Raw genomic sequence first — 18,964 nt, forward strand, 5'->3', positions numbered from 1 at the left:
ACACACATACACACAGCGAGCGAGAGCGAGTGAGAGAGCGAGAGAGGGAAGAGAGAGAGGGGAGAGTGAAAGATGCTTTGCCCTCATATGATTTGCTCTTTTCCTCCACCCTGACATGGTTGCCCGGGAAACCAGGGGAAAAGAGGCGGAGGGTGGAGTGTGATTCAGCCAATGGGGAGCTCCAGTTTTATATAAAGGTGTAAAAAAAGTGGAATGCATTTAAGGACATCAACATATCTGACCGTGAGAGCCTGTAAAATATTTTGTAAAATTCCTGAATTGTCATTGTGCTAAACCACAGGGGACGTTCATTTGTGCTTCCACTTTGAGCTGGACACACACACGTAGTAACGAATGCTCAAGACTAACCTTCTTGACCTCAGTCACTGAAAATGAGCAGCTGGAAGAGCGTCATAACAAACCGCAGGAAGGTACGAGGGTCATGCTGGGGTCAGGGGGGAAGTCCTCCGTCACGCTCGGGGCTCCTCTTTGTCTCATCTCCCTCAAACTGCTGTATTTTCTTACAGCACTAGGCCGGTCAGGAAAGTGAAGTTAGGTTTGTAAGATGCATTGCATTAGCACTCTCTGACAGTGAAACCAAATCACACATCCAGTCAGTGCTATCTTACGTTGTTAAGATGTGTGTGTGTGTGTGTGTGTGTGTGTGTGTGTGTGTGTGTGTGTGTGTGTGTGTGTGTGTGATAGAGAGAGAGAGAGAGTCACATTTTCTTTTTTATTCTAATGAGAGGTTTTCAGTGTGAAATGTTGTTTTTGACAAAGCCTCAAAACAAAATAACATCAGCGATGATCTCCTGCTTGAAGCTGGATGGTTCCTGTTCAACCGTCCATGATGAAGGAAGCCACGCAATGTCAGAAAACCTAAAATGTTTTCATCCATCCAAGTTCTAAACTAACGTACGGTTGCTGCAGATGGTTGGGGGTGGAATCGTGCAACGGCAGGATACACCCCGGCAAACACAGTGTGGGACTGTAGGAGGAACGCGGAGCACATGCTGGGGTGAAGATCCAGACTGGAACTGGGGATCCTCTCACTCGGAAGGCATGGTGTGAACCAGAAACTTATGTTCCTTTATTAGGTGATATCTGGCAGAATTAAAAAAGCCTACAGTTGGCAGAATTTATCAAAGACATACATTTTTGACAGCAAGTTTTTAAGTTTTAAGGTTTGAATTTATTTCTTACATTGAATCAGTCGATGAAGTTCAGAAATTTGCTCAGACAAATGTATTTTAGAGCTAATTCTTGTTGGCAAAGGTCATTAAAATTACAAACGTTATTTTTCCACATAAGGCTTTTTTGGTGTCTGAAAGTATGACTTACTTCATTGAAAGCTTTTAATGTCATTACTGTATGATTGCCATGAAAACTAAGTCTCTTTTGTCATTTTAGAATGAAGTGATCTTTACTCATAAGCTGTTTCATTACAAGAATCAGACAAGTGCAGTGATACACACCAAGAGGATGAAGGCTGTAACAACCAAGATGTAGAAATGGTGTTCTTACTCAAATGCAATGCTTTTTTTAACGAATAGTATTTTACACTGGTACAGTTGTACACCTGTTTCTTCAGTCAGGAGAACAATTGAAGAGACCAGGTTTGAAGGACACATTCTCCAGAAGGCACATCATTCAGATTTAATACAGGAATGAAGAGCTATTATCATGCACTCACTCTTATACGAGTGAGTTACAGATCACAATCGATCAAACATGTTTGGATTGTTGGGGGAACAATCAAACCAGTCGTCTCCGATATGACACTGTGTGCATCATCGTCTCTTTCAAGTGTTACAGCGAGCAGCTTAGTGAGCACAAGGATTAGAAACAAGTTGAAGTAATAAATCTTGTTCTGATTCCTCACCAAGCAACAAGTCGGTTAGAACAAGAATTCCCACACTTCAAGCTGTTGTTGAGATCTGGATGTTGTTTTGCTTGGTTTTTAAAATAGATACATCTTGAATCTCTTGAACGTGACCAACTCCTGACTTCCAGATAAAGCTCATTTAATTTAATTTAGCTGTTTTTACCTTGTGTGTAGTCTTTAGTCAGCTGCTATTGCAACCTGATTTAATTCTGGTTCGATAAACTGACATTAAGCATTTCTTTTTTTAGACCAGACCTCGGAAACAAACTTATTTAATTTAATTATCAAAGTCTGATCTGAGAAGCCTTCTCTGACTAAGACCCACAACTTAACCAATTAACTAACACAAATTATCTTGGGAGGGGAGGATGTGATCCTGTTCAGCCTGATGAGGGCGAGCTGCTTGTCACGGCTTGCCTCCATTATCACCACACAGCAAAACATGGCATGACCGCCTGATCAAGACAGTCAGATTGTTATTGAGACTTTTCTGTGATTCTGCAGAAAACTTCAGCATAATTAAATTATTGACTTTGTGGTCTGCTTTCAGTTAGTTTATGTAATTTGATCAATTATTGCAGCCTTTAATCTTTTGTAGACTAAAGCCTACAGCCACGGTGGTTGTTAGTAGAGATACTGAGCTTCACCCTGAAAACATACACATATTTAAATTAATCAAATATCACAAGAAAAGGTCTAAGACACTATAGACTGCATTATTATTTATATTTTGCAGCTAATTGATTTGATTTGATTCAACTGGATTGGATTAAATGTGATTTGATTTGATAGCATCTGGTAAATGATAATCAACTGGTTAATTTGTATCCACATTTCATTAAGTAAAGCCTTATTAATAGGCAAATACATTTGTTATTTTAATTGTTTTTTTCATTACAGATGATTCTTTCACAGCTGACAACATATGGGAGCTTTGGTTTTCTACCTATATGATCACTGGCTTTCACAAGACACACACATTATTGAACAGATTGAATTAAGTCAGATTCGATAAACATGAGAGGGAAAGCCTATTTGGTTAGTGTAGCTGGAACGCTATCATCTAAGACACGACCAGTCAAAGACAGCTCCTTTCTCTTTATCTTGACTGTGTGCAGCCTCAGCAGGACGTGTGGCTCAATTAAATTACAGAGGCAGCGTCCACAACACATCGTATTGCTGCACCGATGACAAGGCAGGAGCTGTTTACTTCCTGAACATTTTTACAGGAAAATACCATTTTAGATAGCATGCTGTTCCTCTCAACTGTGATTTCTACCCGTCTTGCACAGGAAGACATCCTGAAACACTGGCTGTCAGCCAGCAACCAAACAAACTCTGATCATATTGAATTACACTCAGGTCCAATATCACATGGGAAATTCATAAAAACAACAACATGGGTGAATGCTGAGGTCAAATTATTCATCAGTATGAAAAAAGAGGGATTACTTTATAATACACCCTTTCAAAAAAAAGAAAAAAAAACATTTACCGCAATCAAAGCAGAACCAGACAACAGCATTATTTCTTGACATGTTTACCAATGATGTTGACTTCACAAATATCATTTTAACCATGATGTAATAATAATTTTTCTCCAATCTGCATGTTTTCTTGGGACAAATGCATTGTCATCTCGGGAATTGGAACTTTTCCAAATGGTAAATTTTCAGGTATCCAGCAGCATGGATGCACAAGTTGAATTTTTTAAGTCTTAACAGCAAGACTTTGACTTCAGCATTTAAATTCTTCTCTTTTTTTTATCACCTATGCTGCTGGGTGACTGAGAAGGGGCCAGATTTATATTTCTGATTCTGAAATCATGATTTCAAATTCAGTATTTTTGTTAGCTGCAGAAAACAGTTGGTGCTTTGAGTCCTGTGGATGTTTGTCATTTGGGAATGCATGTTTCTGTGCACAATACCTCTCTTGTTGCATTTATTGCCTTTTTTTGCTCATCATATTTGCAGACAGTGGAAATAAATGTCTTTTTTGTTTCGCAAACCCGGCCAATAAAACATAAACAAGTTCTTTCTGGGCTTAATTATGTATTTTATATTCTGTTGTTTTCTATTCGCTTCCATTGTAATATAGATTCTGAAACTGAACTGCAGTTCCTGGTGTGACCACAGGAGGTCACTGTTGCCAGTGAAATGAAAGGTTAGAACAATAGTTTCCTTTAATTTTTATTCATTTACAAATACCAAAGCTTTACTGTGAATAAATAAAAATACTAAATAACAAATAAATTAGATAAAATAATTTAAAAATGTGTCTTTAAAAAGAGTCTGGTGCTTCGAGCGACGTGAGTTCAGACGTGAGTCTACGTGTGTCCCACCCGCGCAGAGGCTTCTGGGAAACTGAGTCCTGTCTGAATAATTCAAGCTGCCAGTCTTTTCTCCTCCACTGCTAACAAGATGCCGGCCGTACATCACAAACTGCTCCTGGAGGACGCTTTACAGGACAGTCCTCAGGTAGGCCTGCCTGCGTTTAAACACCTTTTGAGCCGTTTCTGTCGTAATTAAGGCGTAACCAGCGCTGCAGTTAGCTTACACTGCCCTGTACCCGATGGTGGGCTGTTTCCACTGCTCGATGACAGCTCCCTGTTGGCACATTATTATGGGAATGCGATCCTCCTGACAGCAGTGGCGTCTGTAAATACCGTTTAACTTCAGACAGCCTGTCATAATTGTGTGCTATTGTTGCATTTTCACAGCTACCACCCGTTACAGGGCTTTAATGCCCCTGTTAGGGGCAATATTGAGATGTACGTTCAGACTGGTGTCAGTCACAGCCACCTAGCTCACATAGTATCATTTACCTGTCAGCATTTGACTCTCCATTGTCCCACTAAGAGCGAATTTGGTCTAAAATGTTCTTCTGAAGAAGAACTGGGCCTTTTTCCTAGGATGTGGGAGGGGTTTCCATTATCGGACGCCCCTAGAATTACTCAATAGCCTGATCAGGGCTGTGTCATGGTATTTGAACTATGGTCAATGTTTACAGCTGTCAAAAGTAGTTGTTCAACTAATCGCAATCATAATGTACATGGATGTGAATGATGTTTCTGTTCATGCATCCACATACTGGGAGCTGTTGCATCACTCTTCCTCCAAACAGGAAAGACCCCCTTTTGATGCAAACAGTATTAAGTCCAACAGGCCGGAGGCTCATTTGTCCTGGTGTTGTTAAAGTGCACTTCTCTTAATATGTAGGAAGCTCGGTGTATTTTCATAGTAAAATGCAAATATAGCTAGCACACTGACAGTTTTCCAGGGGATTTCTTTGAAATTGCTCTGGCCCTTACTTTTTTCTAAAAGTCTGCTGGAGTGAAAGTCAAACAGACTTTACCCACTGGGTGTGTTTCTCTCCGCCATATCTGCCCTACCTTGCTGCACCTGTTCATGGAGAAAGAACCCAGACGGGATTTTCCTACTTTGCGTAGCCAGCCTGCAGTAAAATCATTATGCATTTGGTTTCACTTCAAAGCTGCACTTGAATGCGCCCTTGCACGCTTCTTCATTTTGTGTCCTATTCTAACTTTCAGCAGTGTCCTTTGTCATCTCTTTCTGAATTGCAGGTCCCTTACCAAACTTACATTTGTGTCTGTGTGAAATCCACAAATCATTTCAGTTCGGGGGCCACATATTTTCAATGGAGCTGCACCAGAAAAAATAAAGTGTAATAACCATGAAATAAAAACAGTTCAACAATATTACTTTGTTTTAGTGAGTTGAAAAAAGACTACACAAACAAATGCCAATACACTGTAATACCACATCTCTCAATTCTGAAATCCTCTCACAGTCTTTCCTTTCCGATCATTGTTGGTAAGCCTGTCTTCCTAGGCGGTATGCTTTTTGCAGCTATCATGGTGCAAAATTACAGTAATTCTCCCTCACACTTGAGTTTTCATGGTCATTTTATTTCACTTACAGTAACACAGCTAGCTGTTACTGCTGTGGGCTTTTCTGCTCTTCAGCTCTGAGTCTCAGTGTTGTGTTATGGCAGCTGTTCCGCCAAAAACACTGCCATCCTTGGAAATAAATTAAGAGTAGAGGTTACTTTTATATTGTGATCCTTCCATCTCTCTCAGTGCTTTATCCAGTGACAGCTGAATGTGGGTGAAGGCAGAGTAGAACCACACACACTCACATCCACACTGACACGCAATTTTAGAGTCAACAGTTATTGTGAAATTGATTGTTTTGGACTGTGGGAAGAAACCAGAGATAAATCCATGTACACATGAAGAACATGCAAAGTCTTAAGTCTGGGCTCAAACAATTGAAATGAGTATTCTACCTGGTTTTGAACATGTGGTTAATATCTTCTTTGTAATTTTTGCACAAATATATGGACAGAGAATGTCAACAATTGTCCAATTGAATCTGTTTTGTATTGCTCTTTTTAAATTGTATTATCATGAAATGACTAGTATAATTTCAATCTGAAAAACAGATCCTGATTTCAGAACTTTCAGTTTCCTAACTTGAATCTCAAAGAAAACGAAGTAATTCCCACCTTGTTTAGCATTATGGCTCGACATATCATCCAAACATTATTTTTGTTCCAGTTTTGAAGCTGGTGTCTCGCGTATTTGTGTTTTCATTGCCGTTGTGTGTGACTGTCTTGTTCTACAGACTCGCTCTTTGCTCAGTGTGTTTGAGGAAGATGCGGCAAATCTCACAGACTACACCAACAAGCTGCTGCAATCGATGCAGCGGGTGTTTGGAGCTCAGGTACTCAACACAACGCAAACTCCGCCACTTTTGGTTTTCTCTCACGTGAAAACACAGACAGTCAAGAAAGATGCGTCTTTTTTCCATACTCCAACTGTTTCCTGATTTATTGGAATAAATTATACCCAGTAATAGTATCATGACGTTAAATCAACAGTAGTGGAGCAGATAAGTGAAAAACTGTGATTCAAGCACAGAACTTGGTGTGGGAACTTTTGTTCGGCCTTTGATGAACTGGCAACCTGTCCAGTCGATGTATACGGTCTTGATCCAGCTGACAGTTTGAGTTTTTAAGTGGTTAACAGGAGGACTAGATGGATATGTGTGCCAGTGGCGATTCCATTATCCATCATCTCCTGTACTGATTGTATTGATGGACAACTCAACTTAACCATCTTCTAAAATGATTGCCATGTTTAGAATAATTTGCTTTTATTCTGTCATGTTGTGAAAAACAATAAAACTGCCTGACACGGTTTGGATGCGGGACACAAATATCCATGTAATCCATGTATGAACGTGTCGTTTTACTCCACAGAGTGAGATGGGACTGGCCACAGAGCAGCTTTCAAAGCAACTTCTGGATTATGAGAAGAAAGTAAGTACGGATAATCAGACCTTAACCCAAATGTGTTTCAACGGCTCGTTAGGTAACATGTTATGCAAAAAAGTACAGAACTGGATCTTCTTAACTCTGTGCTGCAGGATTTTTTTTTTAAATTTACCTCTTTATTTAAATCTTTAGAAATGTCTAAATATATAGTGTGCAGTGTACAGTAAAGTGAAGCTAAAAACCCCAGCGTTGTTGCTAAAGTGTGCAGAAAATGACAGATATGTGGATCATCTCACTTTGCAGTGCCACTTTGTTTTAGATTGCAGAGTGGATGCTGGGTAGAAAAAATGTCGGTGGCATTGAGCTGCCACTGATCCACTTGAATTACCTGCATTAGACAGAGGCTAAAACTCAGCGCCTTCACTCTGGCTTCATCGGCATCTTTGGCCTTGTTCCATGGATGTGATGTTGCCAGGAACCCTGGGATAATGGGCTATTTTTTAACATCTTGGCCTTTCTTATAGGCGAGCTTCGTGCCACATTATGCAGTTTCACAGCCTAAACTCGTCTCCTCTCTGTTTTTTTCCTGTCTAGAATTTTGCCCTTGGAAAAGGAGACGAGGAAGTAATCACCATGCTGCAGAGCTTCGCCAAAAGTGTGGGAGAGGTAAAGGCCTGTGCTGTGTGTCGCTCTCTGTGAGCGTTTGTGTGCGTCAGTACCTGCACCTTGAGCACCTGGAGAGGGATGATGAACTGCTGCTGAGCCCGGAGTTGATTCTCCATCACGTTACAAAGAATATTTCACCTGGAGCAAAATGACCTCGATGAAAAGACCCGAGGACGGCCGTCCCTGTGCGGGCAGATCTGATTGTCTGAGAGGTGGAGTGGTGCGGTGGTTATTATGTGTGTCATGCCAGATAGATGGAACAGAGGTGGATGGATGGTTGGACGAAGGAGCGCTGTGCACACCCAGGTATACAGACAAAAACAGATGGGCCTGTCAGCGGCGGCGCCGGGAGTCCGCCGGGCTGCACAGTCAGCACGAGGGACACACGCATATGCTCGGAGGACACAGGCTGATTGTTTTGCGTGACCTTTTACCTCCACGTGTGGGGCGGGGAACTCATTTCACAATGAGAGTTAGATCCACTGCAGCACCTGATCCGGTGAACTTTAGCACCTACTAAACCGCTCCAATTAATCTCAGTGTCAGCTCCTTCGATCGTTGTAGCTGTTGATAAACTGAGGGGATAATTGCAGGATCTGCTGCTTATTGCAATATGCACTCCTGATTCCAACGTCAGAGTAAACAAGAAGTACTATTATTCTCATGAAACGCACTCTTCCACAGTATGGTTTCATTATGAAGTAGGGAGGCACTGATTTCTTTTTTTTTTCCCCCCATTTCACTGAAGATGTTATTTTCCAGCTTGCTGGCAGGGAATGTTGCTGTAAATATTAAAATGGCTCGGCGAGGGTTCATCCTGATCCGTGTGATCTGCTCTGTCCGGTCCAGCTGAACTCGCTCCACACCGAGCTCGCCAACCAGATGGCTGACGGCATGGTCTTCCCCTTGATCCAGTTCAGAGAGAAAGACCTCACAGGTAGAGAGGAACATTTGTTCAAAGACAAAAAAAACCAAAAAATAACCTGCTGGCGCTCTGTATTTTAACACCTTTGTGTCGTATATTGCAGAGATTAGCACACTGAAGGAAATTTACGGCATTGCCACTGATGGTAAATCTGACTTTTTTTCTTTTCTTTGAGAAAGAATCACAAACATTTCTCATTCTCTCGCACTCATGTTGTTTCTCTTGTTCCACAGAGCACGAGGCGGCGATGGTCAAGTACAGCCGGCTGCCCAAGAAGAGGGAGAACGAGAAGGTGGCGTCACTCCAAAGTGCTTTCTCAGCCCCACTAATGGAGCTTGCTTCATCTCATTGTTCATCACAGGCTGTGAAAGGCCTCACAGGGCAGTTATAGTCTCGTTTGATGCATCAGCATAAATACAAATAACTGTAATTAAATAATCCTCCGCTGATGTAAAGCTACACCAGGTGTCTTCACACACACATGCAGCTCTTTCACGCTGTAGCTTTAACTATTGACATTTGTTCTATAATTTTGGTACGCAGCAGTTTTTCTGGCCGACTTGTATCTGTCAAATATGACATTTTAAAAGAGCAGCCAGCGGATTTATGAAAGCATGGTGAACAACAGTTTCTGTGCTTATTGAAAAACTACATATAGAGATTTCTCAGCTGTTCACATTCAATTTGGAGTTTACAGATGTTTTGTAGCTCAAGAAAACCCACTGCAAACATCTGAAGTATACCAACTGTGTAGTGTCTGCAAAGATGAGATGCATTTTTCTCCAGCATGACAGCGTGTAGTCTTGCATGTAAAAGATATGCAAGCTTCTTCTTCATTTGTATGTGTATACGAGCGAAACAGGTGTTTGCATATGTATGATTGTGTGTGTGCAAACCTTGACGGTGAGCATGTACTGACTGTGTGTGTATGTGTGTATTTGCATGGTTAACCATCTCCTGTTCTGCTCTGGACAGCTGAAGGCAGACCTGGTGAAGGAGGTGGCCTACACCCGGAGGAAGCAGCACTCGGCCTCGCTGCAGTATTACTGCGCCCTGAACGCCCTGCAGTACCGCAAGAGAGTCGCCATGTTGGAACCAATGCTGGGCTACACGCAGGCACAGGTACTGAGCTGCAGCCAAACCTCCTCATCATCTATCTCCTGCACTGATTTATCCAGTTCAGCGTGCTGGAGGCGATCCCAGCTGATCACGAGCAAAGGAGGCAGAGTCGGTCACAAGACAGACACAGAAAATCACTCACTCTCGCATGTGCAGACACTTTAAAGTCACAAAATAACCACCGATGCTTGTTTTTGGATAAAATGGGAGGAAATCAGAGTAGAGTCTAAACCAAGGCATTAATATTAAGACCATGCAAACTCCACAGAGTTTAAAAGATGGTCAGTGATGTGACAATCGCCAGTTATGTATTTGTATTTTATGTAAAACACAGCATACAGTGGTGTTACTACATTTATTCTTCATTTCACACTTTCAAATATTGCAATTAACCAAGCCTGTCTGCGTTTTGTCGGATTACTGAAACCACAATAGCTTCTTGAATCATCATCCTTTGTTCAACCTAAGCCTGTTTCTCCACTTTCTTTCACACACACACACACAATATTAGATTGAGAAAATTATGAAAATTGAAGAGAAATCTTTATGTCTGGCGTCGTCATGGTGTTTGAACATCTCTGTTGTTTTCATCTTGCAGATCAGCTTTTTCAAGAAGGGAATCGAGCTGGTGTCAAAAAAGATGGACAGTTTTCTCTCCTCTGTGAGCAAAATGACAAAAAGGTAAAAAAAAAAAAACATGAATAAAAATCTGTCTTTTGAATGGGTATAATACAGTCGATGTCTTTTTCCTCTGTTACATTCACTTCTGGATGAGTGTTCAGACATGTCATTGGCTGGGTTCTGTCTGTCCAGTATTCAGACCCAGCTGGACTCGGAGGCGGAGGGCATGCGTGTGTCGCAGAGGGAGCTCCTGTCGGTGGACGACTCCGTTTACATGCCGGATACCGACTCCGAGTCCGTCAACCGCACGCTCATCCAGAAGGCGGGCTACCTCAACATCAGGAAGTAAGATTAATTACGCTCATTACTGCCCTGTTTGAAACCCGGGGACACTTCCATCTGCATGCAGAGCCTCTCCGAGCTCGCGAATGCATGTTTGAAGAAGAAGAAGAAGAAGAAGAAGAAGAAGAAAAAAACAGCTGATGAATGAACTTTAAATCCAGCCTCATTTCACTTATGCTGCATTTTGCCAGGAAGTACAAGAATACATGCAGATTTTTAATAACCAAGAAAACACCCACGTTTAATGGTTTTTGCTTTTCTTGCTGAAGTTGCCCAAAACACACACACGCACACACACACACACACACTCACACACACACAGTAAACAATGAGCTTGTGACAGCAGACAAGGTGGGTCAAGTCACATGTTGACAGTGTGCGCTGTCAGCTTATTGGAGGGTAGATATACGAGGAGGGAAACTTCCTTAATGGCTTCAGGGGAGAAAACTGCAGCGTAGCTCGCGTTGTGATTTAGTGAAATGTCAGAGCTGTCAAACTCTGTCTCTCCCTCATATACATCCAAAGTCTCTGACAAATGCCTGCGACACCGGAGGAAAGGTTTCCATTCTGTTTAATGACAGCGGCTGCCGGCAGCCCCACCGACGCTCGTCAGGTGGAGCCGAGGCCACAGAACATTTACTTTTCTTTTTAAACGGTTTCTCAAATATTTAGGGGGGTGTTGGGAGTCACCCGGGGCGTCGCGGGCGGAGGGAATCTATTAGAGGAGCAGCTTCCTGCGTGCCGACGTGTTAGAAGGGAGAAGAGCAACGTGGAGTGACTCACTTCACTTCGTTTTGGGATGAAATGACTCATAAAGATAAATTTCATCACAGCGTGAAACAAAACAAATAATGAGATCAGCTCAGAATTTTCTTGTGGATGAGAATTTCTCTTTCAGGATCATAGAAAAGTAGTAATTTGTAAGATGTGGGTTGAAAAAGGTGTGTTTGTTTGTTCTACCGCCCTAAAGAAAGTCCTCAATGAAACCTTAGTGCGGCAGAACAAGGCGGGTTTTACAACTCCTGCGTCTCCCTCCAGCAAAACAGGCCTGGTGACCACGGCCTGGGATCGACTGTACTTCTTCACCCAGGGGGGGAACCTCATGTGCCAGCCGCGGGGGGCGGTGGCGGGCGGCATGGTGCTGGACCTGGACAACAGCTCCGTCATGGCCGTGGACTGCGAGGACAGACGCTACTGCTTTCAGATCACGTCCCCTTCGGGGAAAACGTACGGACTCCCTTCCAATCTCACGCAATGAGATCCATACACAAGGATTTTTTGTTAATCCTGTCTTTAATCTCGTGCCCCTCCAGGTCAATGATCCTACAAGCCGAGAGCAAAAAGGAATACGAAGAAGTGAGTGTGGGGGGGGGGAAAGGCGGCAGAAAACAGCTGTGTTTGATCTCTGTTGTTTTACATCCACATTCCCAGCTAGGAGTATCTGTCAGTGAACAATAGAGGAGCTGTCCGCGCTCATTTGCGCGCCGCTCATGCCGGGTTTTGTGCTTGAACACATCTGACTGGCCTGTCACAGCCGGTATCACTCAAGTGATTTCAGGCGACTCCGGTCGGAGCCGGAGGAAGAGTCCCCACGTCGATATCTTGCTTTGTGTGTTTCAGTGGATCTGCACCGTGAACAACATCTCCAGGCAGATCTACCTGACGGACAACCCAGAGGTAAAAGATTTCACACACTCGTGCACACACACACACGTGGCAGGTTGGAAAAAAGATCCCCGACGTCCAGGAATAGAACTGTAGTTTTGTCTTCGCAGGACAGTGTCACCACCTGATAACCACAAACACAGAAACAAAATTTTCTGCTGTGGTTTTCTCACGTCGATCATCCTCATCATCCAAAAAACTAAAAGATTTTGATTTCCAGCTTCTCCAGACTATAGTACACCAGTATAAATGCATCTCTGTCACTCACAGATGGTTTTTTTCCACCCTCACGCGGTAATGAATCAGGATTTTCCCACCTGATGTTTAACTGTTAAAAGATTTGAGGGACTAATCATCGGCTCGTCTCACCGCCGACACTCGTGCAAAGCGGCAGCTCTGTCAGGATTAATTACGAATAGCTGCATAAATGTTGGGAAAATCGTGAGAGAGAAGGAAGAAAAAAAAAACATTTTACCCAGTTCATCACTCATTCTCCTATTAAGTTCTCATTTGCTTTTGTTGGTTCACAGATTGCAAAAAAAAAAAAAAAAAAAAATCTCATTACCATCTTGTTTCTGCTAATTTAGATTTTAACAACTCGAGCAGGGAATATAAAATAATGTCATAAAATGTTTTGTGATCTTGGCAACCAGTTAAAAAGAAGGAAAATACATCAACTCTATAAAATATTGTAATCTTTTGAGCCTCTTTTTTTAAGAAACAAAAAAGAAAAAAAATGCACACATTGTGGTCAGAACGAGTAAAAAAGTCTAATATTCTAGTAAACTGCCTCAGTGTTTCCCCTGGTCTTGATTTCAGGCTGTGGCCATTCGACTGAATCAAACCGCCATCCAGGCCGTGACGCCCATCACCAGCTTCGAGAAGAGACAGGAGGGCTCGCCTAACCCGGACAGGTCAGCCGTGAGGGACCAGCGCACGTCTGTGCTTCAGCGCATCGCTTTATATCCCTTTGATAGATAAAACAAAATAGATTCTTTGCCAGTGTGAGTGTGTGTGTGTGTAAGACACAGAGAGGAAGACAAGACGTTCACATATTTCACACAGTGGATGTGAAACCGGAGCGTCGCCGCGACACTCCTAACTGTTGAAAAACAAGACACCTTCACGGGTTTGTCCTCCGTCCCTGCAGGCTGACACGTGAAACGTGTCCCGTAAATAAACGTCAGCTCGTGTAAAAATATCTAACCATTCAGAGCTCGTTATCTCAGAATCTGCTGATTTCTCTTCGTTCATATCCTCACTTTAACCTGCATCAGCACCCAGATCATTCGATCTGAAGAGATTTATCAATTCTTCACATGCTACATGTCACACACCTGTTGACTTGCAGCTCCAGGTTTTCATCTCCAGTGGAATTGCTATGCAATCAGGACCGTAAATGATGGCACATTGATATAATTCTCAGCTTTTCAGCTCTGCACAGCAGCTCAGCGGACTGAAAATGATGTATAAAGTAATTGGGCCAATGGATTCCATGCTAAATCAATACTACATTCATTTTTCATTGCGAGTCTTCTGCAGCCACTTACAGAGTGATTGTGGACGGTGCCGACACGAGCAGACACTGGGTTTGATCTGCCAGGCCTCCTCTGAAGCTGTCTGAGACTCTTATTGACGCTTTTTCTCCTCAGTTTAATCTTCATCACCTTGATTATTTCATTTCAAAATCAATATAGTCACAGTATAAAAAAAGGGGATGAAAATGCTCTTTTTCAAAATATTTTGATATATGACTGCTCTTTCATGTCTATTTCAGACTTAAAAAAAAAACACAAGTTAGTGATTATTAAAACTACTTAGTCTATTTTTATGTAAAAGATCACTTCTTTGGCATTTATCTGTCAAATATTTCAAGCTGCTCTTCATTGATTTGCTTCAGGCTGATACCCATGTTGAATGTTTTAGCTGAAATCTGATTTTTGTATTAATCCAGTCCATACATCCCTGTCACAGATAATTACTGCTGTTTACGTCTCGGCTGAGGAAATCAATATTTATGCTCTCTGAATGACTGCAGGAGAGTTCAAATCTCTTCATATGGCGACTGTTCTGCTGCTGATTTGATACAAAGTCGAGACGTTTGTCCCTTAAGTATAGTAATCAAGCATAGACACACACACTCCAGATAAAAGTATGTTTTCTATTCCTTTTTGAAGCAGTGGCACTTTGTGGGTGTTTTCCCGGGTTTGGTCTTCATTCTCACTCTGCATCTGGTTCCTGCAGAGCGAAGCCCGGCGGCGTTCACTCCACGGGAGGTTCCCAGAAATCAGAGACGGCTCCGGAACCAGAGGACCTGATCGCCCCCGGGACGCCCATCCAGTTCGACATCATGCTGCCTGCCTCCGAGTTTCAGGACCAGAACAGAGCCGGAGGGAGGTGAGGGGACAGCCGAGGCAGTGTGTGTGTGTGTGTGTGTGTGTGCGTGTGTGCGTGTGTGTGTGTGTGTGTGCGTGTGCGTGTGCGAGAGTGTGTGTGGACGAGGTACTGGTGGGTGATGACTAACTTCCTAAACAGTGGCCTCGTCGTGGTTATTACACCATTTCCAGGAAGCTGAATGAGTCTTAATGGCAAAGCACGGGGGCGTTAATTGGTTTTTTGCTGCTGTGTGTGTGTGTGTGTGCTCCCATCCCGACAGACGCACAAATCCGTTTGGAGAAACAGACGATGACTGTTCAGCGGAGAGTGACGGTAACCATTTCCCCGTTCCACGTGCGCCTTAATGGTGCACTCTGTCTCCGGCTCTTGTTTCGCCGGAGTTTAATGCCTTGACTGTGTTTTTTTACGTCTCCGCCTTTCTCCGAGTTGATTCCGGTGCGTTTGCGCAGACTCCCTCCTGCAGCAGGTGTTCGCCGTGCGCTTCCTGGGCTCCATGGCGGTTCGCTGCGGCGACAACCAGGAGGTGATCTACGAGGCCATGAGGCAGGTGCTGGCTGCACGGGCCATACACAACATCTTCAGGACCACAGAGTCCCACCTCATGGTCACCAGCAGCAGCTTCAGGTAGCGCAACGCTCACTTTTACTTAAGTTAGTAATAGAAAGTCTCCAAGCAAATGCTACAGTGTTTTACTATCGAGATGAAATGTGTTGGCATGAACCGTGCTGCAAGTGCAGCACAATAAAAGACATCTGAGGTTATATTATCGAGCATAAACTGTTCATGAGAGCAGGACTTTGATCACACCTACTAAAGAGTGTCGTCTGTACAAAATATATCATCCAGTCCACAGTTTTTTTTTTTCCAGGTTACTTAAACTACAATTCTTTTAATTAAATGTCACAGCTGTTAATTGACATTAGATCAGAGAACCTTTGACAGCTGCACGCACCTCCAGCTGTGGTCCGCTGTGATCAGCTCTGTTGTTTTAATTAACCTCAGTTCATAAAAAAGCACTGTAGAGGATGACTGAAATTTTATTTATTTCTAAAATACCAAGCATTTTCTGACCTTAATTTGGTCTGAAATAAGACTCATGGTTCTTAATACATAAAAATTAACAGGCCGTCTTGCTGAGCACTTAGTTCACTGGATCTGAACCGGTGCAAATCCAACTCTCATGGCAGAAAAACTTCACATTAAACACGTGTAGAGATGCTGAGGAAAGGAGGAGAACTGCTGCTGGAAGCATCCTGCTCAGCTCGGCTCTTTGCCTCGCCGTGTCTCCTGTGATCCGCTCTCTGATCGGATTCCTTTGGATCTTTCCGAGATTGGTGTCTGATCTCTGCCTGAGCCACTCAGGTGGAGTCTCTGCGCGGCGATATCAAAGCCGTCTTGTACTTTCTGTGACCATCTGTGCGTACATTTGCCCGTGATTGCCCTCGTGTTGCTCGGTGAAGAGGAACCGTTGAAGAAAAAAAAAAAAAAAAAACAAGAGAAAATACGGTCACTGCAAGCGGATAACCAGCTCAGAAAGTTGTCGCTTGTCGACTGAAGTGATTAAAGAGAAAGGAGAAAACCTTGAAGAGCGTGCGGCTCAATCAAAGCGTCTGTGATTAGTTTACATTCATTCAGCCGCACAGATAAGGTCACATTGTTTCTTATTGTGACTGAAGGCATTCAGAGAGACGCTGTAGTGATTTCACATTTCTCTTCTTTTATTTTCTCTTTTCAGGCTGATTGACCCTCAGACTCAGGTGACAAGAATCAGCGTAAGTACCAAAAAAAAAAAAAAAAAAGACTCAATCAGTCCTATTAAGTATTATCTTTAGTTCCGCAGTGGAGGAAAACATCTTCCTGATTCCTCAGTTCCAGCTGGAGGAGGTGTGTCAGTTCGCCGCCCACCAGGAGAACGGGAGGCTGATTGGATTCGTGGTGGAGGGCAGAGACTGGAGCGAGGGGGACGAGGAGGGGGAGCCGTCGTTCAGCGCCTTCGTCTTCGAGAGCAACACCGAGGGCGAGAAGGTGGATTCAGCAGCGGCGGCGGCTCATATTTACAGAACCCAAATGTCTGAATACACACCAACGTTTCTGTCTTCACAGATATGCTACACCATGAATTTGGCAAAAGAAATCACAGAAGCAAAGAAGGTAAAAAAGAAAAAGATGTCTGACTGGGAGATATTAGATATTTATCCACTAGGGGGAACACTTCACCTTCAAAAGCTGCAATCCAGCAAGATCAAAGAAGTCAGTTCAGAATTTATCGAGAAGATATGAGGAATTGAATTTCTTTTTTCTGTTTTTATTCTAACTGAAACCAGGACCCAGAAGCCCTGGCTCAGCTGATGAAGAACATGCCTCTGACCAACGATGGGAAGTTCCTGCTCCTGGAGCCGGAGACGGGCGACACCAGCGACGGAGCCGGACAAGAGGACCTGGAGTCTGAGGCCTAGTTTCCACTCAGGATCAATTAATAATAATAATGAAAAATGAAGCCCAGGGCCACCGTCTGACCCCTGCCTGGGGGGGAGGGGGGGGGTCTCTGGGTGACAGTTACCACTCCTAGCTCTAACTCTGGTACTGTAACCGCCATACTAGAGAGTGTAGTTTCACCTCCGCTCATCCTGTGTTACTAGATCTCCTGACCAGGGCGTGACTGGACCGCGTTAAATTTAAAAAGAAGAAGATATTGTCTGTGGTCACAGGTATTTGCGGTTGGAGCTTTTGGGTTGTTGTCTGTACATGAGAAGGGACCCTGCACCGGTACTGATTGTGCTCAGTTGTCTTCTAATATTCCCAGACGTGTAACTGAGGGAGGTGACGATTTGTTTAGTTTCACTCTGTCATTTTTAGGTTTACAGTGTTTGAAGTGTTCCTGTTTGAAGAGCTTAATCCTGTTTCGTTAACCCGATCGTTCCTCGATTATTCCTGTACAAAGAAATTATTGCACTTCCAAGGCTTTTATCTGTTAAATAACATTTGGTGGCAGTTCCACGATGCACTAATTCAAGACTCTTAAGACAATGAAGGACAGATTTCTTCTTTTCCTGTGTGATTGATGTGCTTTTGAGCGAGCGGCTGCGTCTGCCCCCGGTGGTTCTGTCCTCTCCTGCACTGCTGCCCCGTCCTTCCTGAAGCATTCCCACTGCGCTGGTTTACATAACCGTCGACTACCTGTACAAAAAACACGTCTTAACGATGAAGCCGTCCCCAGACCTCCTCCTTTCTGCTCGTTCCTTGAAACCCAGTGTAAATATGATCCGTCTGAGCATCTACACCGTGTTTAAGCTGAGTCAATATGCTGCTGTGCATGATTAAATAATGACATTTTCTCTCTCTCTCTCTCTCATTTCCTCTGAAGAAGATTAAAGCCTGTACTCTGAGTGCTAATACTAAAAAAAAAAAAAAAAAATCTTCTGAAATGTCACAGCGATGCATGAAGGCAGACCACGGTTGGGTATCATGCGCTCTTGGAAAAGCAATTTTGCTCTTTGCTTCTACATATGAATGCTAATCAAAGCAGGAGAACTAATAAGAAAGTGATCTGTGAAAGTTTTCCCCGCCGGTTCCCGGTGCAGATTTTTTTTTTTTACCTTCTTCTGTTTTTCAGGTTGGTTTCTTTCAACTTTGTTTCTGGCTGCTGCATTAATTTGGATGCGCAGTGGGGGGGCCGGGCACTTTTTACAGACGGGGGTCAAAGAAGCTGACATTAAACGTTACCTTGTGTTGACCAACGCGCTTTCCCTGTCGTCCCGCTCGTCTTTCTTTATATTCATGAGACAGAAACTCGGTTTTCATTTTCACTACACTGCTCTCGAAAGAAAAGGAAAAAAAAAAGATAAATTTGGGGGAAACATTTTTGTTCACTTTCACACAGGTGGAGACAGAAGAAGCTCCTCCAACATTTGTTACACCAAACGTAAGACGCAGGATCACATTTGCACCTAAATTACTTTTTTGCCACAGCGAGGGGTGAAAAGTATCTCCCCCGTTAACATTTAAAACACTTCAGCAGCAGCCTGAGCTCAGAAAGAACAGAGGGA

The 18,964-nt window shown here is 43.2% G+C and overlaps 1 protein-coding gene across 1 annotated transcript; it reads left to right on the forward strand.

Annotated features, from left to right (window-relative positions):
- The first annotated feature begins 4,248 nt into the window (after window positions 1–4,248).
- On the forward strand, window positions 4,249–18,333 carry appl2 (adaptor protein, phosphotyrosine interaction, PH domain and leucine zipper containing 2). The gene is made up of 21 exons (XM_030095438.1): window positions 4,249–4,362; window positions 6,532–6,630; window positions 7,169–7,228; window positions 7,778–7,849; window positions 8,699–8,786; window positions 8,878–8,919; window positions 9,008–9,066; window positions 9,750–9,896; window positions 10,492–10,574; window positions 10,707–10,859; window positions 11,895–12,083; window positions 12,170–12,212; window positions 12,477–12,533; window positions 13,341–13,435; window positions 14,766–14,918; window positions 15,178–15,230; window positions 15,368–15,542; window positions 16,654–16,690; window positions 16,788–16,943; window positions 17,022–17,069; window positions 17,243–18,333. Exons 1-21 carry the CDS (start codon window positions 4,306–4,308, stop codon window positions 17,372–17,374), a joined length of 1,998 nt encoding a protein of 665 aa, XP_029951298.1. The 5' UTR covers window positions 4,249–4,305; the 3' UTR covers window positions 17,375–18,333.
- Window positions 18,334–18,964: the final 631 nt, after the last annotated feature.

The sequence above is a fragment of the Salarias fasciatus genome, chromosome 7 (genome assembly GCF_902148845.1).
Source record: "Salarias fasciatus chromosome 7, fSalaFa1.1, whole genome shotgun sequence".
NCBI lineage: Eukaryota > Metazoa > Chordata > Actinopteri > Blenniiformes > Blenniidae > Salarias > Salarias fasciatus.

Excerpts from the sequence above, each read along its gene's own strand:
- appl2 (XM_030095438.1), top strand. The coding sequence starts at position 4,306 with ATGCCGGCCGTACATCACAAACTGCTCCTGGAGGACGCTTTACAGGAC. Across the intron at positions 7,229-7,777 it reads TTCTGGATTATGAGAAGAAA|AATTTTGCCCTTGGAAAAGG; the intron begins GTAAGTACGGAT and ends TTTCCTGTCTAG. Across the intron at positions 9,067-9,749 it reads AGAAGAGGGAGAACGAGAAG|CTGAAGGCAGACCTGGTGAA; the intron begins GTGGCGTCACTC and ends TGCTCTGGACAG.